This window comes from Salvelinus namaycush, chromosome 32 (assembly GCF_016432855.1).
Source record: "Salvelinus namaycush isolate Seneca chromosome 32, SaNama_1.0, whole genome shotgun sequence".
Classification (NCBI taxonomy): Eukaryota; Metazoa; Chordata; class Actinopteri; order Salmoniformes; family Salmonidae; genus Salvelinus; species Salvelinus namaycush.
The window spans coordinates 3,755,912-3,768,227 of NC_052338.1; the positions used below are offsets into that span (position 1 = coordinate 3,755,912).

At 45.7% G+C, this 12,316-nt stretch overlaps 1 protein-coding gene across 2 annotated transcripts in view; it reads left to right on the forward strand.

Moving 5' to 3' along the window:
• Positions 1-10,947, forward strand: part of LOC120027325 (RNA-binding motif, single-stranded-interacting protein 3-like) — a 214,997-nt gene extending 204,050 nt beyond the window's left edge. For both annotated transcript variants that reach the window (XM_038972244.1, XM_038972245.1), the window contains 4 exons: positions 2,186-2,296; positions 8,174-8,263; positions 9,718-9,839; positions 10,277-10,947. In XM_038972244.1, coding sequence (XP_038828172.1) covers positions 2,186-2,296; positions 8,174-8,263; positions 9,718-9,839; positions 10,277-10,280 — 327 coding nt within the window. In that variant the 3' untranslated portion in view covers positions 10,281-10,947. The remainder of the gene's footprint in view (positions 1-2,185; positions 2,297-8,173; positions 8,264-9,717; positions 9,840-10,276) is intronic.
• Positions 10,948-12,316: the final 1,369 nt, after the last annotated feature.

A 12,316-nucleotide genomic window follows, 5' to 3' on the forward strand; every position in this document is an offset into this window, starting at 1 on the left:
AGTATGACACACACACTCAGTATGACATACACACACACACTCAGTATGACATACACACTCAGTATGACATAGACACACACACTCAGTATGACATACACACTCAGTATGACATAGACACACACACTCAGTATGACATACACACACACACTCAGTATGACATACACACTCAGTATGACATACACACTCAGTATGACATAGACACACACACTCAGTATGATATAAACACTCAGTATGACATAGACACACACACTCAGTATGACATACACACTCAGTATGACATAGACACACACACTCAGTATGATATACACACTCAGTATGACATAGACACACACACTCAGTATGACATACACACTCAGTATGACATAGACACACACACTCAGTATGACATACACACTCAGTATGACATACACACTCATTATGACATACACACTCAGTATGACACACACACACTCAGTATGACACACACACACACTCAGTATGACATACACACTCAGTATGACATACACACACACTCAGTATGACATACACACACACTCAGTATGACATACACAAACACTCAGTATGACATACACACTCAGTATGACACACACACTCAGTATGACATACACACACACCGACACAAACAGTAATTGAATATAGACTCAAAAACACGTCCTCATACATATCAGATTCTCATGAATATATATTATCTAGTATATCGTTCTTGAACACACACACAAACACACACACACAAACAAGACAAATCATTCTCATCTCTTTTGCTGGCTCTCCTTGGACTCACACACACACACACACACACACACACACACACACACACACACACACACACACACACAGACACACAGACAGACAGACAGACAGACAGACAGACAGACAGACAGACAGACAGACAGACAGACACACACACACACACACACACACACACACACTCTCGCAAACACAGAAAATCGAAATCATAAATCGGCTTAACTCTCCCTGACACGTCTGTGAATTAAGCCCTTCCGTTCCTCTCCGTTTCCCATTATAAAAGCATTGTCAGCCGCTGAATCGGTTACAGGTATCCTTAGCTCTGTCCTGTCTCTCCCTCAATCCATCTTCTTCACCTTTTTCTGTCTCCCAATATCCATCTAACTCCCCCACTCCTCTATCCCCCATCTCTCTCTCTCTCTCAGTTTATCCCTCTCCCTTATCTCCCAATCTCTCTCTCTCCTGTCACCCGCTTTTCCATTACCCTCCTCCACCCTCCTCTCTCCAGCCCGCCTTCCCTTCTTTCTTGCTGAGATGAAACTCCGGGAGGGATTGGGCCTTGCAATCGTGCAGAGGGGGGGGGGGGGGGGGAGTGGAGAGATGGGCGAGATGGGCGAGAGAGAGAAAGACAGGCGAGAGAGAGGCAGGAGAGAGAGAGCTATAGAGAGAAAAATAGGAGAGAGAGAGAGAAAGAGGAAAACAAAAGAGGAAGGGAAAACGAATGAGAGGGAAAATGAAAGCGAGAGAAGAGAGAGAGAGGGATGGGAGAGCGAAAGAGAGAGGAAGCGAGAAAGAGAGCGGCCTGCCACACAGCAGCAGTGTTCTGAACGCCAGGGAGGAGACAGCCTCAGCGATTCTGACAGGCCATGTCTGCTCAGTTTGTTCTCCAATCGTCCCACACAGTCACCAGCAGGGTGTAGACACACACACACACACACACACAGGAAGACAGATAGACACAGTAGACAAATTAGCGAGGGAAAAGCGAGTAAAAGAGGAAGGAGTCAGAGCCAAGGAAAAAGGCTTTGTTTCTGAATGCCTCACTCCAGAGGTTTGGCTGGTAGAGAGAAGCGAGAAGCAACTCGCTCCGTGACAAGGCGATGAAAGAGCAGCCATGAATTCTTCACATTCCCTCTTGTTCCATCCAGAGAGCTTCATGAAAAAGAACATGTTACCGCTACTGAGCCGCCTGTTAGGGCTACACGCGTCGCAATAGCATGAGGGGAAGAGATGTGTGCTGACTACAGACAATCCATGAATCAGTCGTGTACAGTACGTCGGCAACATCAACGGCCGGTATTGACTCTGTGATGCTCTGCTGCGCCGATGCGCAACAACCTATTGATGTATAAAATGCTACTTTGTTCTTCGCCCACCGATTGGCACCATTGCCTTAACATGCCCTCTATTCCCCTCTTCCCCCTCTCCCCTCCCTCAGGGTGCAGTGATCACCCCAGCCATGGACCACACCATGTCCATGCAGCCTGCCAACATGATGGGCCCACTCTCCCAGCAGATGAACCATCTGTCCCTGGGCACTACAGGAAGTGTGAGTACTGTACCACCCATGGACCCATCCAGGGTCATCTACTTGAGCTAAATCATATCACTTTGAGAATGTACCGTTGTACCCCCCATATATCCTATTCACGTCCAATAATATCACTCTGAGACGGCCGCTATCTTTAGTACCATGTCTCCTGTATCTAATATATAAATAGTAGATGCTTTCATCCAAAGCGTCTTACAGTCATGCGTGCATAGATTTTTCGCATGGGTGGCCCCAGCAGAAATCGAACCCACGACCCTTGGTGTTGTAAGAGTCATGCTCTACCGACCGAGTCACATGGGACCGTATCTACTAATATTCTCTGGAGAAACAGGAAAACGTCTCTTTTAATTGTGGATGAGGTTTCGGTCAGTCGACCTTCCTCAGATCATATCTCCACAAACAACAGTGGGAAAGATATTTGCATCTGACTGGCATTTTTGCATTTTTCCTGTTTCTCCAGTTTTGCCTTCTGCCTCCAGCACCTTCACCAATCAGCTCTGGGTGTGCGGTACATTCTCCCTAAAATCGTATTTCTCTGAAAGCCTACATCTCTACTCAAGGAAAATACTATCTTTCACGGACTATATCAGGGGCATAGCTATATCGTTATATCGACTCAAGCCACATACTGTAGTATCACTCTCAACTCTGTACTGAACAGTATCAGCGCCTGATTTGGTTCACTGTAGTGTTCATATCCTTATCTAATAGTACAGGATTCTACGGTCAATGCAGTATCTACAGCAGCAATATCTATGTCTAAGGGTCGACATGGCACCGGTGAATTAAATTCTTTCTGCACTCGAACAACGAGCCTCACTGTGAACACCAGGCGATATTATGACTCCTCTAACCCACTAAATCACACATCAACCATATCACTCCAACCAGCTTCCTGCTTTCCCCCTTAAAAAGGAACCCCCCCACCCCCCCGTGTGTCAGGAGATTTAGAGGTGGCATACACTATCCAGTCCTCCACTTCCTGCTCTAACCCTATGTCTCCAGGGGCAGAGGGGGCTTAGTTTGCTCCAGCACTGTGTCTTGAGTGTATCGTGTGATTGAAACAGTGCGGTATTGTACAGTCACCGCCGGCACCATGTGTTTCCAGGTGAGTTGTCAGCAACTGCGACGCCATGTTGGCTCTGGGATGAAAGAATGACCCTAATCTCTCCCAGCTGTGCTAACAGGCAGGATTGGAGCGGGTGAATCTACGTTGATGGGTTTTGATGTGTGATGAATAAAAATGTAAAGCTCCGTTCTACCCTACTACAGCCCTGAGGCACTGCACTGTATGTAGACGATTATGTGTTCTGCATATAGCATGCAATGCCCTGAAAATCTATTGGCAAGAAGCCATGTGTCTTCTTAATATGTGTTCCAGAGCCAGATGCGAAAGCCCCTTTTATGGTTGCTTCACAGGAAAAAACCTGTGGAAACAGGTCTATATGACTAGGCATATTTCTATGATTTCAAATGGTTCTGTTTTATGTCATGTCATTCATGTCATTTTATGTCATGTCATTCATGCTGCTCTGGCCTATGAAAGCCTCAGCGAGCACCTGTCTGTCCTCACAGTCAACAACCAAAATGGCCGCCACACCTCAGAATACTTTTGGCTGTTCTCAAAGTCCCTGTGGTTACATGGCTGTGGCTTTTTTTTTCTCCCAAAGGAAATAACTAAGTGTTCCCATTCTGGCCCAGGAGCGGTGACCGTAGGTTTCCGGGAAAACGGACGTGTTTTTACGGTAAAGAATGAGTACAGGAATGTCGGCACCCGTTAAACGGTGGTGAGGACAGTTCCTCATTACGAAACGGTCCTGAAGGTCAACACAGTTCTACTCTGCTATCAAAATGTGGTGGTAACCTCAACTCACTTTGTCAACGTTGTTGTCTCGTTCTTGTTTTCCGTTTGGCATTCCTAGATATTGTTTCAAATGCTTGACATTGCTACTTTTCATGTATGTTATTCTGCCAATGGCCCTCACCCGTTTGTTAGATTCTGCCTTTCATATTTCAATCTGACAGTGCCTTTAACACAGTGACACAGTTGGGACATGACAAGAGGCGACCTTCCTTCCCCTAAGCTATCATTCACATCCAGCTCTGGTCGTCATGGCGACAGTGGCTGATAGACAGGTCGCTGGTCAACTCGGTGGACTCGGTCCCCAGTAAGAGGGATTAGCGCTCCATGCTGTCCCTTTATCCTCCCGGGGAGCGGCGATGTACCTCCGGGCGACGGGTTCTGAGGCTCACCCTCCTACAGGTTAACACTGGATCAGACTGGAGAAGCAGACAGGCTGCTGCTAGAACCCATCCTCCACACAGCTGGGAGGTGCTATTCTAACTAGCACTGACTTTCCTAATATGACTGAGATGTGGCTCTGGATAAATGGAAATAAGCATAGAAATGGATTCCCGGTCTAGTAATTCTATGTCTATGTGGATAACAGCGACGAACCAAGACTAGTCTGAGCCCTCATCCCTCATAGACGTTGTATGAGCATGGATAGAGTGGGCATCCTGTTGTACAGTATGACTGTGCTAGTAATGGAGTGGGTTTGTATGGTATATTTTTCACCTGGTGTGGTGGGAGTACTGTGCAAGGGCACAGCAAAGAGATTTCAATAGCATATGTCTTCTTTATTCTTCAATTACACATCCATCTCTGTACGGATGGCCACAAGCGCCACTCTCTCTGCATACAAATGCTCATCTGTTGTATTAAGCCCAGACGCATAAGTGAAGTGAAATAGAACGGTGAGTGCAGCAAGCAGGCTGGTTCCACCAGGCTAGTAATGCCCTGCAGGGAAGATGCAAATCTTATGAATATCTCAAAATTGGAACTCATCAGTATCCATTCTGATGTTGTGCCACCATTAAATTGCCTACAGCGAGTTGCTGCCGGGACCCGGTATGTACTGTAGACGGACAGATAGAGAGGGAGTTGTCTTGCCCGCACCCCACTGGTGCTCTTGGCTGTGTGGATAGTACAGTGAGAGGGATCCTTACGAAGTCCACTCACGCCACCCTCGTTAAGAACACAGGCCGAGGCCGCCTCGCGCTCATCAAACACGCCATCTGCTCGAGGCTTGGTGTGTGTGTGTGTGTGCGCGTGTGTGCGCGTGTGTGTGTGTGTGTGTGTGTGCGCGTGTGTGTGTGCACAATTCCACTATCTATACTACAATTAGAGAACCTTCATTTGGCCTAAACATGACCCCCGCAAGCGGTAATGCCAAAATGAACTGGCCAAAATGATCTTGCTCATTTAAGCCAATTATTCCACTAACTTTACACGCGCTGTCAGCTCTCCCTGTCAACTCCTGACATGTCAGGGCGCTGGGGACTGTGAAGTCAGGGTCATGTAAATGGGTTAACGGAAAGGTCAGAGAGGCTGAAGACGTTCCTTTATTAAGCCCCCTTTTCAAGCTACAGAGAGATATAACATTTCAAAAGCCCGTCTCTGCTTGACACATCGGTTTTGATATCGCTAATTAAGTTCCGCTCCCCTCCATTTGCTTTCATGCCTTCTTCACAGGTGAGGTGGTAGAATAACTAATGGATTACGGGGAGGGACAAAAGGCCCTGAGGAATTGGTATGCAACGGGTGCCGTTCGCCAGAGCAGAGAAGGTCACACAGTGAATGTGATAGCCCTCTTCTAGCGGATTCTGGACTGGAAGAGAAAGACAGAGAGAATGAGGGAAAGAGTGAGAGGGAGGGAGAGAGAGGGGAGAACCAAGAGAGAGAGAGTCAGACGTGCCATCTCACCCCATCCAAAGTGTGACAACTCCCCCACATCCCCCCGGCCTTCCCCCTCCCTCCCCCTACCATCTTCCCCTCCCTCCCACTACCATCTTCCTCTCCCTCCGCACCCGTCCTCCCAGGGTGTCGGTGGCCCTCCGCAGCAGGGAGAGGAGAGGGGTAAGTTAATCACCCGTGTCCGTGGCCTTTAACTCCTCTCATTAGCGCTGCGCAGCGGAGCCGTACCCGATCCATTAGCGCCGCTGCCGGTAATGACACTCCACCGGCGCCGGGCCAAGAGACGGGGCCACTGCCACGCGTTTCATCACTGGGAGGGTGGCAAAGAAACGAGGGAGAAAGAGAAAAGAATCGTCCTTCCTTTTCCTGTTAAAAACAGGAAAAGAAACCGGAAGAGGCGAGGCAACCCGGCTGGGTTTTTATTATGAGGGATTTTCAGGCATTATTGCTAAAAGCCTCTCTCACACAAACACACACGTACTGTACACTGGGGAGGGGCGAGCTTAGACTGATCTGAATATTGTGTAGACATCCTACACACAAGCATGTGCTGATTAAAAAGCATAGACTGTCAAATCAAACACACACACACAAACACACACACAAAGGCCTAATAGCCTCTTCATTTATTTTTGCATGATAAAGCCATGTGGCTATCATCCAACCCGGCATGTAGCGCGTCTGTAAAATGGCCATCCTGCAGCTCTGTTAAAAGGCCTGGTATGGAATATAGGCCATGGGGTGCACACACATGCACGTACACACACACACTTGCACACGTACACCAAAACACACGTGCAGCGAGCGCTCAGGGTGATCTGAGTGCTCTGTTTTGCTCTCCTCTGGTTTCTGCTCTCTCTCCCACTTAGGAGGGTGCATTTGCCTGCCTGTGAAGTCCAGGATCAGCAGAGTGCCTCTGCTTTCTCCTCTCTGTTCCCTCTCTCACTAGCCTCCCATGGTCAGACAGCTCTGTTAAAAACACATATGTACGTCTCACAGCGCCCTCCTAAGGATGGAAAGGGAATTACAAGGACATATATATATACACTGACTATACCAAACATTAGGAGCACCTTCCTAATATTGAGATTGCAACACCCCCCCCCCCCCCCCCACACACACACTTTGCCCTCAGAACAGCCTCAATTCATCGGGGCATGGACAAGGTGTCGAAAGCGTTCCGCAGGGAAGCTGGCCCATTTTGACTCCAATGCTTCCCACAGTTGTGTCAAGTTGGTTGGATGTTCTTTGGGTGGTGGACCATTCTTGATACACTCTGGAAACTGTTGAGTGTGAAAAACCCAGCAGCGTTGCAGTTCTTGACACAAACCGGTGCGCCTGGCACCTACTTCCAGGCTGTATCACCACCGGCCGTGATTGGGAGTCCCATAAGGCGGCGCACAATTGGCTCAGCGTCGTCTGGGTTAGAGTTTGCGCGGGGTAGGCCGTCATTGTAAATAAGAATTTGTTCTTAACTGACTTGCCCAGTTAAATAAAGGATAAATAAAATAAATACCATACCCCATTCAAAGCCACTTAAATCTTTTGTCTTGCCCATTCACCCTCTGAGTGGCACACAATCCATTTCTCAATTGTCTCAAGGCTTCAAAATGATTCTTTAACCTGTCTCCTCCCCTTCATCTACATTGAAGTGGATTTAACAAGTGACATCAATAATGTACCACAGCTTTCACCTGGTCAGTCTGTCATGGAAAGAGCAGGTGTTCTTAATGTTTTGTACACTCAGTGTACATAGCAGATGAGTAACTGGTGTATTTGACCTGCAGAGTGGATCCCATGTAAATTGAATATATGGTATCCTTGGGAGGATGTTTTATCTATAATGTTCAGTCCCTTCGCAACAGTTTGGCATGATTGTTAATAACGAACTAGCATCGATTATTGTTTCCGTTTCCTGTGATCAATTGATTGTTGTTGAAGTGAGGAAAGGACAAGACATGACAGGTTGTTGATGTGTGTGTGTGTGTGTGTGTGTGTGTGTGTGTGTGTGTGTGTGTGTGTGTGTGTGTGTGTGTGTGTGTGTGTGTGTGTGTGTGTGTGTGTGTGTGTGTGTGTGTGTGTGTGTGTGTGTGTGTGTGTGTGTGTGTGTGTTCCAGTACATGACTGCTGCGGCTGCCGGGGCGCCTATGCAAGGGACCTACATTCCTCAGTACACTCCTGTGCCTCAGACAGCCGTCCCCATTGAAGTAAGTGAGCCACAGTCTGTTTTAATATCCTTGTGGGGACCGAACAATTGATTTCCATTCAAGATCCTGTTTACCCTAACATTAAACCTAACCGCTAAGCCTAAAATGGCCTTTATCCTTGTGGGGACCGGCGAAATGTCCCCACTTGTCAGATTTTGTCTTGTTTTACTATCCTTGTGAAGACTTCTGGTACCCACAAGGATAAACAAAAAAAAACACAGACGCAGACACACACAGAGATACATGGATACACACACACACATACACAGATGTACACATAGATTGCATGTACATACTCACACTGGATGTGCACACACATACACTCCTAAGGGCAGAAATGCATACACACCCTCACACACACAGATGGACACGCACACGCACAAACACACACACGGTCACGGCAACATCCGCTCGGTTCAAAAACTGCCACGCACACGTTGCCACGGCTACTGTTGAGTGTGCCGAGCGTGCAGTTCAGAGCGGGCCGGCACGCGTTGAGAAATGACGAGTGTGTACGGCTGTCTGGAGGGCTGACGGCTCCGGCCCATTCGAATGGAGTATCAGTCGTGTATCAGATGGCAGGCGCTGAAGTGAGACACACTGCCGGCGGTGCTGTCCCTCTCCCGGATGGCCCGTGTGCTCATCGCACACATTCCTCAGCCCCAGGCCTCTGGTTAGCGAGCGGCTGCCCAGCCGACAACGCCCTGACACCACCATCCATCTCCCCCAGCTCCAGACAGGAGAAGATAATCAGGAGATAGCTGCCCTTCATAAAGTCACCGGCTGGAGAGCGAGAGAGAGAGAGAGAGAGAGACGAGAGACTCAGAGACACAGCGTTAGCCCAGGGGTTCTCTCGCTGCCTCTCGACCTATTCCATCCTCAATGCCACCATCATATATCTGTACTGTTGAGATGAGCTGTAGACAAGGAGTATCTCGGAGGGTGATGTATTAACATGGTGTTGAGAGCATCCTTGAAGTCTTGTTAACGTGATAGAGATGAGACCATGATGGCCGACGATCAGTGAGGTTAGAGTAAATACGGAATTGAAGCCCATATCCTTTCACATGTAGTCTTGTTGTTTTTTTCTCTCTCAAGGTTACTGTAGTATTACTCAGGAAATCGATGATGACGATCCATAGGTTTAGTTTTTTTTAAACAGCTTGGTACATAATTATGCAGAGACATACACTACCAGTCAAAAGTTTGGGGTCACTTAGAAATGTCCTTGTTTTTGAAACTAAAGCTATTTTTTTGGTCCATTAAAATAACATCAAATTGATCAGAAATACAGTGTAGACATTGTTAATGTTGTAAATGACTATTGTAGCTGGAAATGACACATTTTTTATGGAATATCTACATAGGCGTACAGAGGCCCATTATCAGCAACCATCACTCCTGTGTTCCGATGTCACTTCCGGTTGTCTCACGCCCACTTCTTGTCCCCATAGGGAGTGGTCACGGATGCTTCTCCTCAGTCAGTGGCCCCCTCATCGCAGGATGTGAGTGGGCAGCAGCAGATCCAGGTGGATGGCTCAAGTGACCATGTTACTGCTTACTCATACCAGTCCAAGTGAGTACTGCTGACACTTCCCCACTGTACTTACTAGCAGCACATATTGCCGATAATGACTATGGAGTCTGGACTATTTGGTTACGATGACTAATACCTGTCATATATTATGCTGTCATTGTCTACTATTTTGCCATATTATAGCTGACTATTTGCTGCTTTGTTCTTTTACATTGAGTTTTTATAGCTGTTGACTAATTTAAAGGGATAGTTTTCCCAAATTACAAATTATATATTAGTTTCCTTACTCTCCAAGCAGTGTATGGACAGGGTACAATCCGTGCTTTGGTTTTGGTTTTGTTTACCTGGACGCTGGTTCAAATTCTGTCATACCGTGTCCACAGACTGTTTATTCTACAGGGTAATTAATTCAATATGTCATTTGGGTGAATTGTCCCTTTATTCTCTCTCATTGTGGTTGTTCTCTTCCTTGTTAGATAGCGACCGGCGCGGAGAATATTCCTGTGACAGCGTTGCCTTGAGACAGAGGGTTTGGCTGCACTGAGAATGCGGAGAGAAGAGAGATTGCTTCCAGATTGCCCAGGCACCAAAAAATAGACACTTTTTTCCATTTCATACCTGGAAGAGAGGAGGGGTGGGGGGGTGGAGTCGCTGGGTACAGTGCAAAGTGGTGAAAATGTTTAGTCTGGGAACATGCCTGGTGGGCTGGGCTTGAGCTTGAGTTGTTTCTTCAAGAAATTTCTCAACTGAAAAAAAAAAAGTACAAAAAATACAAAAACGATTTGAAATGTTGAATGCGCAGGTAGGTGATGAGGTTTATTTTGTAATTAGAAAAAGGGGAGTCAAAGTTTGAGATACACAGAGATTGTCTTCCTCAGATGTTAAGCTACGATTTCTTTTCACTCTTTTTTTTTTGATTTCTCGTTGTAAAATTTTAGTTTTCTAGATATATTCGAAACAACTGTTTTTCTTTCTTGAATCTTCATGGCCTTAATTTTAAGGGTGTCAGAGGACTTTTTACAGAGAGTTAAGTCTGGCGTCTCATTGAAAATAAAAAGCGAACTAAATCAGTCTCTTGGACCACTGTGATGGTACAAGATACTGCAGGAGTTGAGCTAGAGAGATAAAAAAAAAAAAAAAGATCTATCACATAAACTGTACAGATTTAATAGAGAAGAGTTTTTTTCTTTTCTTCATTAGAAGAAAACTTTGATAAATAATTATGTCAGAGGTAACTGAGTGTTAGAGAAAAAACAAAATGTCTGCCGAGGAAAAGAGGGGGAAAAGATGAAGCTTTGAAGAGATTATTCAGAAGTAGGAGATAAAAAGACACTGCATCGTAGAAAAGGCAGTCTGTTGCAAATGCTGAACTTGTTTTTTATTATCATAATTATATAATTTTATGGCAAGATTGCTGTTGATGACATTAGCGCTTTTTTATCTGCAACATTTGACCTTTTTTTTTATGAGCTTTAAGATGTTTTTAGCCCGCTTTGCTTGTCACACTGCAACAAAAAAAAAAAAAAAAGAAGAAGAAAAAAAGTCTAAAACAAACAAAAAAAACGGTGGAAAAAAATGCTTGCAGTGATAAAACTTCGTAGATAGCCTACAGCAGGAGCTTACGGTTTAAACCAATCAGAGCAAAAGCAATAGAAGAAATTGTTGACAATTTCTGTAGTCTTTCCTAGTTGTGGATCAAATGCAGCCCAAGGATGGCCATTTTTATACCAAAGATGAAGAGACGCTCTGATCCAGAGTTTTTTAGTTTTTCAGTTTGATTTTGTTGTTGATGTTGTTATTGTTGATGTTGTTGTTGCTGTTGTCATGGTTGTTTTTAATTTGACCTTGATGGCCGGACCAGTCTTTACTTTTCCTTCCTTCCTTCCGTTCCCGATTTTTTTTTCTTTTTTTTGGTTTAAGCTACCTTCCACGGTTGTCGAAACTATCACGCTGACGTCAGACAGTATTTGGATGTGTGACGCAACTAGTGGCAGACCGACCTAATGTTCCTCTCCACCACTTCAATTGTCTTTCCGTCTCTCAACTTGTCGTGTTCCACAGCGCTTTCGCCAGCCATGCGGGCATTCCACTAGTCAACAATAGACAAAAGAGTATAGGAAGAACTGTGAAATGTTGCAGCCTGCTCCTACTTGGTCATTTATGCATCGCTTATGGCTGTTTTTGGCTCACTGATTTCTGCCTCTACGCTGTCTCTTTTATCTCATTGAATCAATGATAACTGAATGAAACTGATTTTTAAAAATTATTCCCTCCCAGGGAGTCTCATCAATCTTGCCCCACATGTTATTCTCTCTCCGGTTATACAAACAACAAACACCAAAACTGTATGTGTTGACGTAAAACATGTCCTGCTCCCCTAGGCGCTATGTCCTTAGTAGTGCTGAGCAATTAACTGAAATGTAGGTGAATTTTTCGTTTTTTAAACAACTAATTGGTGAAATGATTTGAATTCCATTTTGTTTCGTTTTTTTCCCCCGTGAGCTCAATGCGCACAT